Raw genomic sequence first — 16892 nt, 5'->3', positions numbered from 1 at the left:
CTCCTTCCGAGTGAGCACGCTTCCATGACCTACCTTGTCCTTGCTGTTCCTGAGAAGGCAGTGATGTTGCTAACACTTCCATCTTGTCCCTGGCACTCTTGAGCAGAGGTTCCTCCATATTAAGTGAATTCTGGTGGTTCTTGAAGCGTGTGTAATAATGGATGAACCTGTTCAGCTCTTGCATTTGGTGGTTCCGTATGGTGGCCTAATGGAACAAGACCATTGGTGAATTAATGCTGTCAGGGAATGGGGGTGAAAGAGGAGAACAGGGATGGAGTATTCTTATTTGATATTAGTATTCAAATACATTTAAATATTGTATATGTGTGTATTCATAATCATATTTGAATAATTACTGATGTAAATCAAAATATTATCACTCAAATTCGAATGCAGGAGGTCCTCAGGTTACGTCGAAGATATGTTCCTAACGATGTGTCGTAACTCAATTTTCGGCGTAAGTCGGAACACACTTAAATAAGTACCTACGTCACCCAAACAAACAACCTTTTAGCCTTCGCCTGAATCAGCAAAAGGCTCAGTGGAATACGCTGCTGATGCTGGTCCTCCAGCCAAAGCACCAATAATCTTTCCATCTCACTCATGACACCACTACGCTGCTTCATAATCACAGTGGAGTGCATGGGAGGCGATCCTTTCACATGTTCAAGAATGCGATCTTTGTCTTTAATAATTGTGGCCACAGTCGAAAACAGCTTAAGGCCATAATACAAGTTGAATCCGAGAAGTTTTGGGTCCCTACGAAGGTTGGTTTAGGGTCCGTATTACGAGTCATATTACGAGTACAATCCAAGAAATTTCGGGTCCCTACAGAGTTTGGGATGAATAACTCTGTAGGGACCCAAAACTTCTTGGATTCAACTTGTAATACAGGCCTTAGGCCTAGTGCACATCCAATGTTCGTAGGTGTTTCACCCTTTTCAGAGCATTTCACAATGTCTAATTTCACTTCCATAGCGATGGCTTTCCTTACAAGCACTGCCATCGGAAGAGTCACCTTTACACTTAGGAGGCATGATTAAGGGCACACACACACACACACACACACACACACACACACACACACAAAAAAAAAAAAAAAAAAAAAAAAAAAAAACAGCGTCAAAGGAACCCAAATGATGTACAAGCGTTATGTCAACAGCGCGTCAGCCTCAGTGCAATGCTTGGTGACCACGTATTCTTCCGCTGCACTCAACAACCTATCATGCGTGAAGTTCGTATTCAAGACACAAACATCTAGAGTTGGAACAAGAATTATTTAATCATTTATGGGGACTGCGTCATAACCATGAAACGTAGTAGGTTGAGGCTGTCATAACCCGAGGATTGCCTTTACAAGGGAAAAGTTCTCATATTCTGCAAATAATATGACGAATACTTCAAAATTTATTATCAGAAATATCAGTCGTTGTTCCTTACAACTTCAGCCTTCTGAGTGGACATGTGATGGTCCTGAATAGTACAGGTTCATGAGCTTATTTTACTGTTGCATAATCTTGGAGCAGTGCTATACCCAACTACGTCAAGAAAGTATTTTCAATGAAAAGCATTCATGAATGTATTAATGAATAGTCTCAAGAAGAATCCTTATTTGTTTAGGTAACTCTCGATTTACGCGAGTTTGGTTTACGCGTTTTTGAAATAACGCGGGTTCTCCTGCGAAAAGTAGGTCTATGACATATGTTTTTTTCTTATTTTTTCCACTTTTCTCATCACATGTAATGTTTTCAAGCACCCCCCCCCCACACACACACAAAAAAAAAAAAAAATTGGATGGTACTGGGCAAGCCAAAAATATTTAAATCGGCCGGTGCTGTACGGGCTAATATTTATCATATTTTATATGTAATAGAAAAATATTCTCCAGTTTCCTGTGAGAGAGAGAGAGAGAGAGAGAGAGAGAGAGAGAGAGAGAGAGAGAGAGAGAGAGAGAGAGAGAGAGAGAGAGAGAGATATATGCAGTGTCTATCATTTCCTTTATCAGCTCCTTGACTTGCCAAAGATATTATCCTGTTGCACATTACTTATGTACCTGATTCCAGTCATACTAAACTGAAGGTCACGGCTGTTACTACGCATACTGTCAGGTCACATCACAACTGCTAAACAGCATGAAAACAACAATAAATAAGTATGTTTGGTGTGCATGCCGCCACCCAGCAGGTGTTGTGGATGATGTCTGGAGAATGGAATGTGATGTATGGCCAGACTTCTGTTTCAGTACCCAAACATGACCTGGCACGTGTCCAGTACCCGTGGACATCACCGGACCTTTGGCCGATGTCAAAAGGGTCCCTCTTTGAACTACCTACCCTGCCTGCCTCTATGAAAAATAGGATCAGTTATGTTGAAGAAGTATTCCCATTTTTAACTTTCCAGTGTTCAAGCATCAGTCTCTTATTGCAAATGTACTTTTAAGTTAGATTGGTAAGGTCTAGATGGCCTACAGTATTTCTTCACAAAGTGAATCATTTGGAACTGACCTGTCTCATATAATGACACCCCTTATGGAAAAATCACTAACTGCAACTCTCTACTGTACAAGTAAGCTTAACAGAGCAGGGTTAAGACATAAAGAAAAATTAGGGAAGCAAATGCAAGCAGCAGAAAGAGGCACCAAGTACAGAACAAAATGTAAAATATCACAGAACTAGCAGCCTTTATTTCTGTGAAAAGTGCTGCAATTTTTCAACCTACCTCTGACAGCAGCACGCCGAGCTTCTCATCTGCTTTGCTCTGTGCATCAAACCTGTTACAGCGGAAGTATCCGCCCGTGGCAGAGGAGTGCCTCTTCCAGCTTTCCAAGCACACCCAGCAGAAGTCAAACTTGCACTGAAAAGGAGAAAAGCTGATGAAAGATTTAATTAGGAGTCTGAAAGTTCTTAGATACTGGAAGTTCAGTTTTTTTTTTTAAATTATAGATGAGTTAAACCCTTGAATTACTTGTCTGCATGTGTTTCAATTGTACTGAATATACTAGTGTGAGTAAAACACTTCACAATTTTTACAAGGTCAAGGTGAGGGGGGGCAACTCTTCCATGGATGCCATTTTTCTGGGGGCTTCAGTTTATTTACCAAATGTTGAGGCACATAAAGCTCCAGAATACACTGGAAATATGGCAAAACAAGAAGAGTATTACAAAAACTAAGGCATCATTACCAAGAGGGAGCATTAAACTCCCTCAGTGTTGACATCATGAGTGTGTGAGTTCAAACAGAAGGTTTCTGTTATTCTTTATTTTCCTAGGTCTCAGTTTGCAGCAATTGCTGGCAAATATTTCAAGAATTAATGAACCTTTCTCCCCAAGAGCCTGAGTATGACTGTCTGAAAAAAAAAAGAAGTCCAATCATAGGCAAATATTTTTTCCTGCACTGCTGTGATGGCTTTGGCTCCATTGCAAGGCATGGAATAATAAATGCATGATCACTGTGATGTGAGTTTTCCTGGAGCAGTTCCTTCATGATGCTTATATAGAAAAAATTTGGTACTCTACTTACTCTCAGGTCAGGAGTGTTCTTGGTTCAGGAATCTCTACAAAAATGGTTAAGAAGGCTCTTATTGAATAAAAGTCCTTATCACTCAAATACGTAAAAGCAGAAAAAAAATCTAAACTGTCAAAATTGGATATTCATGTTCTGGATTTTTCTTTCTTATGGAAAAGTAGGCAGATAAAAAATGAAAAGAGGGACACAGTAACGCATGCAATGGCACTGCTCCCACACTCTACACTACACTACTCACACCACTAACATCACCAACTGGCTACTACAGAAGGGTCAAGGTTCATTATGGCTGTCACTCTGCGGGTTAAGATAATTATGTCCTGACGCCCCATTTGGACCTGTCCCCTTTCTTGCCAGGGCTCCTGCCAAGGCTTGATGTTTGACTGTATGATAAATTCAGGGCTCTAGAAAAGTAGTATTAAAACAAAAGTCAACTTGACCTTAAAAAAATTGTCCAAAAAATGTCTCTTTTAGACAAGTATATCAATTAAACAAAAGGGTTTGATGTTCAGAGACATTCTTAAAATATTGAGTGTATTAATATAGTTTCTATGGAATAGTATACAAGATATTCCCTGCAGGAAAAGGCTAGGCAGAGGGAAAAATTCATAAAGAAAGGAAGGGAAGGAAACTCCACTGAAAACTTTTCTATTCCCACAATAAGAAGAGAGAGCAGTGTTCTTTGATTTAATTGATAATTTAATAATTACACTACTAATATCACTGCTATTATTACTTTCAACACTCCTACTACTACTACTACTAACACTGCTTCTACTTTCAATACTTCTACTACTACTACTACTATCATCACTGCTTCTACTTTCAATACTTCTACTACTACTACTACTACTACTACTATCACTGCTTCTACTTTCAATACTTCTACTACTACTACTACTACTACTACTATCATCACTGCTTCTACTTTCAATACTTCTACTACTACTACTACTACTACTACTACTACTATCACTGCTTCTACTTTCAATACTTCTACTACTACTACTACTACTACTATCACTGCTTCTACTTTCAATACTTCTACTACTACTACTGCTATCATCACTGCTGCTGTTCAACCCCTACTACAGTTATTATCACTTCTACCTTGGAACACTTCATGTGGTTGCATCCCTCATTTTTCTGAATGGGACTTTTGCAGTTGGGGCAAGGCTTGGAGTTGGTCACCAGCCAAAGGAAATTTGCTGCATCTTCTGTCTCCCCTGAGCTGATGTGCAGTTCTTCAGGTTTCACCTCTGCCACCTTGCCCTGCCACTCTATCCACTGCTCACAGCCAGAAGGTGAGTGGGCTTCCCCAAGACACTCCCTAACGGGGGAACACAATCAGCCAATAGAAATGAGCCAAGGGAGGTTTGTAAGCATCATCAAAACCTAATGTATTATGTCCAACTGACTAAATCTTCAGCACTCTATGGAACAGGCAAGTGATTTATGTATTAATTACACCTAAAAAATAATAAGCAAATAAGTGCATGAAACCCGAGTCCACGAAAGGTAGGGCATGATCTCATGGAAAAAGGGAATTAGCCCAAGGCTTGTCCAAACACTGGCCCGTGTGTCCTGTTCCTTGCTCAATGTTTCATTTGTTCCAGTCTTTGATTCACTTGTATAACTGCACTTTTTAACCTTCCATACTGTACTCAGGGTTGCCCTTAGCCCTCCCAGCCATATTTAAAGATCCTGGGTGCATATTTCCAAAGTTTTGTGAATTTCTGCAAAAGGAAGTTAGTGCCAATCAGTACATGAGGTGCATGGAACGCTCCATTCCCTCCTCTCTAATTGCACAACTCAGGTCTGGGAGCTGCATTAGCATAAGATGTTGGTATTTTTATCACTTGATACACTCACAACAGCACAAATTTTGCTATGAGCAAGCAATGAAAAATACCACTGCATCATGGATTTCAGGTTCTGTTGAAACTGTTGTAAACAGCATCAGTCTTTTGTCTTGAGGTTTGCTCTGTTTCTCAGTCGAAGACTTACATAATTTTGAAGAAGGATTTCATAATGTTGAAATCCACAAGGAGAGTAACTGAGCTCCTCTAAGAATCTGATGTTGTCATGTGAAGACTTCAACAGATGACATAACAACATTAGGAGTAGGTACAAGTGGATGCAGCAGATAGGGTTCTGACCCCATACTAGATAATGGTGAAGTGACAATGTGGTATCCAGGCAGCTAGGTGGCTTGCTTTCCTTGTGCGATCCTTTGATATTGCACGCCTCAAATCATTGAATATTTTGGAGTTGACATGATACACAGATTTACAAATCAAGTTAATGCAAAACTTTGTGGACCGCTGTATATATTACAGACAACAATTAGCTTCAGATATGAGCCCACAGGCTTCTGAAATTTGGTTTTCAGTACAAAAAAAAAAATTTATTTAGGGGTTCTTTGAATTGTCTAGTGTCCATCTTAACCCATTCGTTGCTAAATACTCGCAGCGAGCACTAGCGTAAGTTGCCGGTGGTGCTAAACACTCGCTGCGAGCTCCAGTCGCACTCAAATTTCCTGCGTATGAGAATGCTCCAACACTATTTCTCACCCCACAGCATTGCCAAATCAGTGGGTTTTCCACAAAATTTGGTGGAAAATCATATCAGCCTAGCGCAGAAAAGCGCAGAAAATCTATGGATGAGCAACTGGTGGATGTTGCTGACCAATATAATGATATTTTTGCATAGCTTCACCTATCACATGACTGATATTTTGACCAAATAGTTGTAAATCTTGCAGTTGGCAATACTGCCCTGCCAGCATCCCATCATCAAGAGATCTACTCAGTAGTTGCCTCAACATGGCTGACCATCGTGCACGCATAACTGTACGTCTTCACAGGCAACACCCCCTGAACATGCCTCTACGTTTGCAGGAGAGGCTTACATTACCGAATCTTATACATCTTGGTCTCCTCTTTCCAATGGTGTTTTTGTTTTTTAGCTGTGATGAATAGTTTTTGAGATACAGAGGTTAAAAGAGCGAACACTAGCGTCACTTGCTGGTGGTGCTAAAAGCTCGCTGCGAGCGCAACTCACACTCACAGCAAAAAACACCCCCTGTGTAGTGCGGCGATAGGCCTGATAGGGGAGCCTCCCATAACCCACTTGGCGAGTGGGGTACCTCTTTGGACGACTCGGTAAGGAGTGGCTCTCCTGTCACACTGGTCGCGCGTTCAATCCCAGGCAGCTGGCGAATACCCTCTCCTTGTCTTGATTAATTTCTCGTGTGTTTCGATACACGCAGAGCACATGTGGGGCCGAGAGAATTGTAGAAAAGAGAAAATCAAACCTCGGGGCATTTCACCTGAACGTGCCTTTATGTTCACAGGAGAGGCTTACATAACCGAATCTTATAGATCTTGGCCTCCTCTTTCCAATGGTGTTTTTGTTTTGTAGCTGTGATGAATAGTTTTTGAGATACAGCGGTTAAAAGATATCCCCTTCCCCCGCTGGGGTGCCTGAGTGTGCCTAGGGGGATAGTCTCGTTGCGAGCGCTTAGCAAGGAAAGGGTTAAACATGCTCATACTGAACAGACAATAACTGACTCTTTTCCTCTTTTACTTCCAAGAAACATCATTAGTTACCTGACGGTTAATTTGCCCCCTTTCACCCTAAATGCATGTGAATATTATCACTCACAGAAAGTGGTAACATAGTCAAAGGATGAAAGAGAGCAATTATAATATATCTAGCTACTTCATGCAAATCATCTGCAAGGTTTAAGAGCTCACCAGCAAAAAAAATGTCCATTTCCACAGTCAACAGCATGGGATGTCTTGGGTGGTGGCTTTGTGTTAGGGAAGTAAAATGGTTGTGTTTCAAGCTCCGCTTCTGGGAACTTGACGGCCCTGCCACAGCCAGGAAGTGGACACCACTTGATTGTCTTGTTTCTCTCCACAAAGGCCTGCAGAAATGGTATACAAACAAACTTAGCAGACTAACTAGGGAGGGCTGGGCATCAGACTGCAGAGCAGGTAAAAGGTAAATTTCTTGCCAACACTGATATGCACATAAAAGACAAAACATACTTTCAAACATTATGGTACACTATCTACATAGAAAAAGAGATGGCTCAAAATATATATATATATATATATATATATATATATATATATATATATATATATATATATAGATATATATATATATATATATATATATATATATATATATATACAGTGATACCTCGTGATTTGAACTTAATTGGTTCATTTGGGCTGTTCGAAATGAGAAGGCTTGAATTAGGAAGCAATTTATCCCATTGAAATTAATGTAGAAAAAATTAATCTGTTCCAGGCCCCAAAACCCTCATATTTTTCTAACATTTTTATGGGTTTATGTTGTGCCCTGTGGCCAGATCACTCAAATATTGTCAACCAGATATATATTGTCAACTAAATATTGCCAAAACATGTAAATGCATTTCGTGGGAGGAAATGGAGGAGAGGGAAGGGAAGGACACGGACGTAAGATCATGGAAAATATCCCACTGATTCACCGGCACTAAGCACAGATTTCCCCGAGTATAAGGCTGAAAGACCATCCTCCTGGAGATGGGCCGTGTGTTTGTGTGTGTGTGTGTGTGTGTGTGTGTGTGTGTGTGTGTGTGTGTGTGTGTGTGTGTGTGTGTGTGTGTGAGAGAGAGAGAGAGAGAGAGAGAGAGAGAGAGAGAGAGAGAGAGATCTCTCTCTCTCTCTCACACACACACACACACACAGATGGGTGGATCGAGATACATGGTGCCAGCAGAGTCTAGTTGTAACTTGTTGATCTCTCTCTCTCTCTCTCTCTCTCTCTCTCTCTCTCTCTCTCTCTCTCTCTCTCTCTCTCTCTCTCTCTCTCTCTCTCTCTCTCTCTCTCTCTTTTATTATTCAAATCTATATATATATATATATATATATATATATATATATATATATATATATATATATATATATATATATATATATATATATATATATATATATATATTTTTTTTTTTTTTTTACAAAAACCCAAAGGTGCACTGCCATGTGCTGCCTATTCAAAGGGCATAAAGTCTATATAAAAAATATCTAAAAACTAAAAACCTACATTATAAACATTCACATATATACACATGGCACTGTCATTAAAGTGTCATTGGAGTAGGAAGTGTGTTTCTCCAGTGGTGAGCCGCCAGCTTAACTTCTTGTGTCTTCATCTCCCAGACGTGAGGGACGGTGGCCGTGAACACATTCCACATTCAGGAGACTCTACCCACAAAGGTGCGTTGGTGCTGGCTGGTGCGGGAACGTGGCACCTCGTTAATTATTGAGAGTCACTACGCGCCTCCAAAATACGATATTACCCCTCCATATTATACTTGAGGGACGAAATACATGTCCCTTAACTATAATATGAAGGAGGAAAAAGTAAAGAAAAAGTGGTAAAGGTAGTGAAAAGACATATTATACATACACACACTTTGTTTTGGTGGCGGCCATTGGGAAGTGAGCAGTGTTGCCAACAGTTAGCGATGGTACGTATAGAGGTTTTGCAGCTGACGTCATCAGTGGGGGTGCGGGGGTAGTGCGGGCTTGCACGGCCATCTTGGTGGTCAGTGGTGGTAGTCACTTATCAAAGCAAACCTTGGTGGCGGCTAAACAAGTGCTCTGTGTGTTCGTCATGGGATACGTATGCTGTGCGGTTGGATGTTCTAACTGACACGGGAGAGATGCTGTCATTTTATAGATTTCCAGCGAATCCAGAAGAGCGGGGGAAGTGGATAGCAGCTGTGAGGAGGGAAAACTGGCGGCCGTCTGCTTCATCTCGACTCTGCAGTGCTCATTTTGTCAGAGGTAAATGTTACAGGCAAGACTGATCAGATTATTACATGAGGTAACACTCATTTAGGTATTGCCCCGGGTCCCCTAGCTTATTGTGTGGTGGGGGATTACTCCGGAATGGGATTTACATGAGGTGGTGGAGGTAAACACATATGGTGGCGCTCAAGCAGGGGAAGAAAATAGGAAAGGAAATTCAGTGGAGGCAAAGTGCACAGAGGGACAGAGTTCATTGCTGGGTGGAGTATATAAGTGTACGCAGGGAAGTGACCAAGAGTGCGTAGTGTAAGGTGACTTGCCGTCACCTGCCCTCACCTGTCTGCCTGCCTGTGCTGCCTACCTGGGCATCACTGGTCAGCAACAGGAGATCGGCCAGGCAGAAGGACAGCCAGTCAATCGACCAGCCAGACAGTCAGCCAACCAACCAATCAGCCAGTCAACCAGCCAGCCAGCCAACCAATCAGCCAGTCAGTCAACCACCCAGTCAGTCATCCAGTCAACCAGTCAGCCATCCAGTCGGTCAGTTAGACAGACAGTCAGTTTACCAATCAGCCAGCCAATCAACCCACCAGGCAACCAGTCAACCCACCAGTCAACCAGACAGCCAGCCAGCCAGCTAGACAGCTAGTCTACCAGTCTCCTCCTCCAAAAGCACTGATTTTTTCTATGTATTTAGCTTCGCAGCATTCTCAAGCGATCTCGAGTAATCACTTAACACAAATGATGCTGAAGGCCCTGCCATTTGCCCGCGGGTAGTGACTTAGGGACGGGGCACACGTGGTGCGTCTTCTCGCTTTGCTGGGGAGGGGACCACCAGCGGGTTTGCAGACAACGCACAAGGTGCAGAAGACGCTATTTCGTGATGTCACTGCAAAACCTCTATAGCCATTAGCCCATGCATGTGAGACCAGGTCCACCACGCGTTTTTTTATTTTTATTTTTTTATTTTTAGAACACGCACCTTTACCCAAAGGGTTGTGTGAAGGTTTGGGCCGGGTATAGTATTAGGTAAAGGTGCGTCTTCTAAAAAAAATAAGTAAATAACCACGCGTGGTGGACCCGGTCTCACATGTGTGGGCTAATGGCTAACTATGCGTACCATCGCTAACCTAGCGTACCACCACTAACCGGATCATTGGCAACACTGCTCACCTCCCACGGCTGCCATCAAAACAAAGCATCGCGCGTATGTATAATATGCCTTTTCACTACCTTTACCACTTTTTCTTTACTTTTAAGTTTTTCCGCCTTCATATTACGGTTAAGGGACATGTACTTCGTCCCTTAACTATAATATGGAGGCGTAATATTGTATTTTGGAGGCGCGTACTGATTCTCAATAATTACCGTCCCGCTAGGTGTGGCACTTCCTGCACCTGTGCTTTGTGGAAGACAACAAGCGCTGCAATGTCCCTGCAGTGTTCCAGTGCTCTCTCTCTCTCTCTCTCTCTCTCTCTCTCTCTCTCTCTCTCTCTCTCTCTCTCTCTCTCTCTCTCTCTCTCTCTCACACACACACACACACACACACACACACACACACACACAAACAAACACACGCACTGCAGGGAGGAGGTAGGAAAGAAGAAAGATACGAAACCAAGATAGTGAGATAAGTGTGATGGGGAGGCAGAGAGGGGAGGCCGAGTGCAAGTATGACTGACAAGAGTGGCTTCCAGCGTTGCCAGGTCCACGTTTTTCCTGCACAATTGGGCTATTTTTCAAGGGAGTCTGTCTACCAAAACATCTGCTGAAAGCATCCCAAAGCGTTCGAGAAAGTGTGCACCTTGCAGAAGAATTCAGATTTAGGAGAAGTTACATTTCGGGATGAGTCACTTTGTGGTAGGGAGAGCATACCACGTGAATGAGAGCAGTGTTCGCTGTATCTATCATAGTGTAAAAGAAATTCTTGCTGCAGTAACTGCCAGTGCTCCAAGAGTGCTGCAAGAGTGGAGATAAAGCCCGTCCTTTTCTGTTTGTTCATAAATTAACCTATTATAAACACATAAATAGGCATTTTCTTACCTTAAACAAGAAATTGGTGGGCAGGAGTGGGCACTCCTACGGAATCCGGGCTCAGTTTCTACTCGGCGGCCAAAGTTGCCAGTTTTGCAGTTTCTGGTGTAGTGTTACCAAGCTGGACAAGTGAGCCATCCTGGCAGCGCTGCCTTCCACATTGTCAGCGAGCGAGCCATGTCATACACTCTCACTCTCTCTTACTCTCAACCATAATTTCTATTATTGCTCTCTAAATCATACTCTAAATCATACTCTGTGGACCTTTGCCCTGGGGTGCCTGCCTGGGCGTCCGGACCGCTTAGGGTATCGCTCTGGTATGCCTTCTAGTTGACCTGGGTGGTAAAGCCCGCAGTGCTCATAGCCATGAGGTTGCTAACGCAGCTACGCAGCGATAAAGCCGCGGGCGCGCACTTAAGAACAGCACAGAGCGTCGGCCTTCCAGTTTTGTAAAACTGGACCCGTAAAAAGTTTCTTGTGGCAGTGCTGGGTCTGCTAGAAAGCCTATGTATACGTGGTAAACACAATAGTGCAGACTTGGCCGGTTAAGCTGCCACAAATACCTGGGCTTTTCTGGGTTGGGTCCAGGCCCGCTGCTGTGATTGGCCAGGCAGGGAAACATTAGCTGCTCATTTTTTTTTTTTTTTTTTTTTTTTTTCATCTTGGCCTATTGCGCCGGTAGGCTTCTTCCTGGTGGATCCTGATGGTCGGTCCAAGGCTTCTTCCCGGTGGGTCCTGATGGTCGGCCCAGCCTGTTCTGGCGCAGGCGAGTGTTTATAGTGGCGCCATCTTGCACTGGCTCATGCTGTCCTCCCGGAGCTCATCTTTAATCCTAGAATCTAGAGTCCAGGTTGATAGGTGGTCTTCTAGGCAGCATGTGGGTAGTTTTAAGCCACTCGGCGGCGGCTGAAAAATCCCAGCTTGGTGGCACCGGTCGGGGATTGAACTCGCGTCCTCCTGAACGCGAGGCCGTCTTGCTATCTGTTCAGCCACCGCCTACTGCTGCCTGTGAACACGGGGCTAGGCATCCCAGCAATGGGTTAACGGCTGAGGCTGTCGTGCCTAATTGCCGAATCCCAAGTAACAGATCCCCCAAGGTGTAGCAGGACTGCGATAAGCCAGGAAGAGATTGCCGCGAGTGCTAACCGTGGCGACGCTGCTCGAACCATTTTCTCAGCTCCCGGAGCACATCAATCGCGCGCATTTCACTCCCTGGTGCAGACTGACTGCTGCAATGCCATGGAGCGTACCATATTATGAGTAGGCTATGGACAGAAGCACCTATGCACATAGGCGGATCCAGGGGGGGGGCCACGGGGCCATGGCCCCCCCCAAACGCTCTGAGAGTATGTTTTGGCCCCCCCCAAAGAAATTCGTTACAGATACTGTCAGCCTCCCTCAATCATATACATATCATGTAGAACTCGATAGTCGATACTGCATCGCTCTACTACATAAAACAAAATCCAATTCTATGGCCTCAATGCACAAGCGAATCGGAATTAAGCGCTGAGAAGGAAGGCCTCTTCGGCCAATCAGCGATTAGGGAAAATACCAAGGTTGAGCTTCAGCAAGGACTTCTAAATATAGAATTTACTCAGGGCGATGCTGTCGAATCTTTAGCCCATAAACCTCGGGCTAGGGGTCTATTGTCTTTAATACGCTCGTACATGTATGACATTTAGACGTGGGGATTTCAGTTATGATGATAGAAATAGGCCTATAAGCCATACTACGAGCAAAGCAAACACGAGCAAACATAATTGCATCTGAGCATTTCATTATTATTTATTATATCGCATGACAAGTGTATATGGTAAAGGTCAAAATTTACATATGGAGGCAAGAAGACGGGGTTGTCAAGATTAAAAAAGGTCAAGGCTGATGAAAGCAATGTTTTTAAATATTACGATGTGATTATTGTGATTCTTATATGTTATATATTAATATATGCTTAATAAAGACCAAAAGTATTCTGGATCTAATTCTTGAGTTATGCCCCTGAAAAGCACAATGCAATCCGATGTGACTTAATTCCATGTGTACAGTCCGTCGTCGATGAACAGTTGGCCCCCCCCAAAACTCAAGGCTGGATCCGCCCTTGCCTATGCAGTACTCTGTCATTGCCCTTATGGCAGGCCATGATCGAAAGTTGGGTTTTCGAGTCCGTAGACTTAACCCCACCCCTCAGGCACATCTATCAAAACGATACATTTTTTTTATCATCAAGTGTAAAAGAAAACCAGTCCTACAGATAAATGCAGAAAATACCCTAGATTAACATGTGATATCAATAAGAACCATATGAATCCTCGTTATTTTGCAACACACGAATATTTCGAGAAACCGACGCCAATCATTTTGAAACACAGTCGATACATTATGGAAGGCATTCAAACGGCTGCTGACGGTCAGATGTACAATAACCTATACGATACAACGATACTATTACTGTTACAAGTATATATACCTGTGTTGTATACTGCATGTTTTGCATTTTTTTGTTAATAAAGCTTTAGCTAATACACTAAACAGACCAACAAACAAACTGGCTGTGGTAACCATAATGAAGGAAGCCTATAGGCTATATCCGTCGTTGGCAGCGTGCATTCTAGGTGCGTTCTAGCAAGGCCCTCTAGATGGCATTAGTTCTAGCGTGTGTGTTGTCAACGGGCGGCCGTTCAACACAGGCTTGTGATTGATGATTGATTGATAGTTTATTGTTGCAAGTAAACAACAATAGAGAAGGGAGGAACATGCCATCCCAACCCCAGTAATACATGGGGAGGTGCGTTCGTGTGTGCGTGTCGGCGTGTGTCAACGGGCACGAGTCTCTACTCTCTAGGGGCGGCGGCAGCGGCGGCTACACATGCTCGTTTTGAATGATGAATTATGGTGTACATACAATACTTATTTTGGCATTACCATGAGGTGATAACTGTGTCTCGCACATTATAACATTTGTTTATCTCTTTTACTTTGGCCAGACAATTCTTATAGCTAATAAAGAAAAAAACATACATCCTTGAGTGAGTGACGGTAACTCTGCTGGGTGCTGACAGTCCCTGACACGCTGCTGAGACGCTGAGTCTATCAGACGTCACTCACGTCAGCTTGCCCCAGGCCTCCAGCCTGTCCCCACACTATGCCCCGCTGCCTCTTTCCCCTTCCTTTTGAACATTCTAATTGCCTCTGTTTTACCATCGAGGATAAAGAAATACTGGAAAAGAAGTAAGAACAGTTCAAGTGACGGAGAGGGGCGAAGAAAAGAAAGAACAGACGAAGTACTGGCCATTCTTCTTCTTCCCCGCTTCCTCAAACCTTCCAAATGACTGTCTCTTTGTTGTCAAGGAAGTAGCCTAATAGTGAAAACATAATGAAAACTAAGTAGCTACTCTACGGTTTCAGAGCTGGTTATCTTTCCACTTTTTTTCTCCCCATAAAGGAAAAAAGAAATGAAGATACAGGGGGGTCGCCTGATATGCGAACTTGGGATATGCGAACCACCTCATATGCGACCTCCTTCCTCCCTCCCTCCCCCCCTTGGGGGGTGGAGCGCGTGGGAGCGGTGACTTGACTCGGTAGTAAGAGAAAAGTTTTTTTTTCATTCATTTCATGTTCCCGACTTCGCTAACATCCATTTCCTACCAAATAATGAACTTGCTGTTACTCACTTCCCGAAGGAAGGGAAATAAACAATGGCGCAATCTGGCAACTCTACTCTGTGAGACGGCTCCACGTGTTCTCTTCATCAGTACGTCTAAAGCAGCCATTGCTCTCACAAGCTGTGTCTGTGCTGTGTGCAAGCTAGCCTGTGGGCTATTGTTGTTGCTGTTGTTGTTATTATGGCGCCTCCAAAGAACTCGAAAAAGCAGTTTATTACATTGGAAACTAAGTTAAAAAAATGTGGCTGACCACCCATATACCATTATTTACATGCTTTTTAAGGTTCCTAATATGCGAATTTGCGATATGCGAGGCTTTCAACCGCCCATACTCTCGCATATTAGACGACCCCCCTGTATATGATTAGTTAACTAGACAAATTATTGGTACGATTTTGATGGGGTGATTTTTTTTTCTTGAATGCCAAAACGAGGATATAGAAATGGAAATGCAAGTTGATTGATTGATTGTGTCTTATTCTCCGTCTTTCCTGCCCTGGTTATTTAGGTATTTATCTATTATCACGATGTAACGAATCGTTCTTCTAAGGGTATTTGCAATGTCTGTAGTGTAATATTTGTGATTCTTGTCTCCGTATAAAACCTCTCGCTGTCCCCGCCGCGCCGCCCCAGCAATGGACAAAATTGTTTCCGGTCAACCTATTTCCACCCCCTTGACGTATCAGAAACTTAACAATAAATACAAAAAAAAAGGTAATTCAAAGGCTCTCCACCATGGATGTGTCCGTGTGTGTCTTACTCAAGTGGCAGAAATTCTCTCTCTCTCTCTCTCTCTCTCTCTCTCTCTCTCTCTCTCTCTCTCTCTCTCAGACACACTTGTACGTATCTCTTATCATCATCGCTGTCTATTTTGTGCTGATTTTTCCTGAATAATAAAATCAACAGCGAGGTAGCGAGGTAGGCGGTGGCCGAAGTGATAGCGTACTGGACCCACATTCGCCGCGTGATGGACGACGCGGGTTCGAATCCCCACGCTACCACTCGGATTTTTCAGTCACCGCCGAGTGGCTTAAAACTACCCACATGCTGTCCTGAAGACCACCCATCAACCCGGACTCTAGAGGAAGCCGTCCAAGCAAATCAAGAGCGAGTTCCGGGGGGCAGCATGAGCCAATGCAAGATGGCGCCACTATAAACACTCGCCTGCGCCAGAACGGGCTGGGCCGACCATCAGGCCCCACCTGGAAGAAGCCTTGGGCCGACCATCAGGCCCCACCGGGAAGATGCCTACCGGCGCAATAGGCAACAACGTAAAAATAAAAAAAAATAAAAAAAAATACATGATGCGTGTGTACAACATTTGTTTGCCAAGTGGAGATGTCTCCATTCTCCCTCCAAGCCTGTGACAAGCGACAGAGGGAGGGAGGGAAGGAGGGAGAGAGGGAGGGGAGAGGGAGGAGAGAGAGAGAGAGAGTTACCTCCATTTTTTTTATACTCTTTTTCTTTTTACTTTCCAGTAGCTTCTTTTCACTCATTATTCATTATTGTTTTACACTACTGATTTGGTAGCAGTACTTAGTGTTCATGAGCGTTATCATTGTTCAGATAAATGAGTACGCTGCTAGGTGTTAGAAGTGCGAAAATTTGAAAACGTCGGAGCTTATAGGGTTAAGGAGAGCGTCAGCGACGACGTCATTGGACTCCCAGCGAATCACAAGCGTGCTTTCAGAACTGTCAACCAATTGTAAGGCAGCCACCTTCAACTGCGGCTTCAAAACGACCCGTTCTCTCTTCCCGTTTTCTCTCTCTCTCTCTCTCTCTCTCTCTCTCTCTCTCTCTCTCTCTCTCTCTCTCTCTCTTGCCATAGCCACAATGTTTGGAGGAAACCGTCCAGTGT

At 43.5% G+C, this 16892-nt stretch overlaps 1 protein-coding gene across 3 annotated transcripts in view; it reads right to left on the bottom strand.

Moving 5' to 3' along the window:
- Positions 1–16892, bottom strand: part of LOC126983631 (ankyrin repeat and IBR domain-containing protein 1-like) — a 109300-nt gene that overhangs the window by 33539 nt on the left and 58869 nt on the right. For all 3 annotated transcript variants that reach the window (XM_050836508.1, XM_050836511.1, XM_050836512.1), the window contains 4 exons: positions 7284–7456; positions 4636–4855; positions 2719–2853; positions 34–205 (listed from right to left, as the gene is read on the bottom strand). In XM_050836508.1, the coding sequence (XP_050692465.1) occupies positions 34–205; positions 2719–2853; positions 4636–4855; positions 7284–7456 (700 nt within the window). The remainder of the gene's footprint in view (positions 1–33; positions 206–2718; positions 2854–4635; positions 4856–7283; positions 7457–16892) is intronic.

This window comes from Eriocheir sinensis, chromosome 5 (assembly GCF_024679095.1).
Source record: "Eriocheir sinensis breed Jianghai 21 chromosome 5, ASM2467909v1, whole genome shotgun sequence".
In the NCBI taxonomy this organism is placed as follows: domain Eukaryota; kingdom Metazoa; phylum Arthropoda; class Malacostraca; order Decapoda; family Varunidae; genus Eriocheir; species Eriocheir sinensis.
The sequence above is the reverse complement of the archived record's forward strand: the minus strand, read 5'-3'. Positions and strand labels throughout refer to the sequence as shown.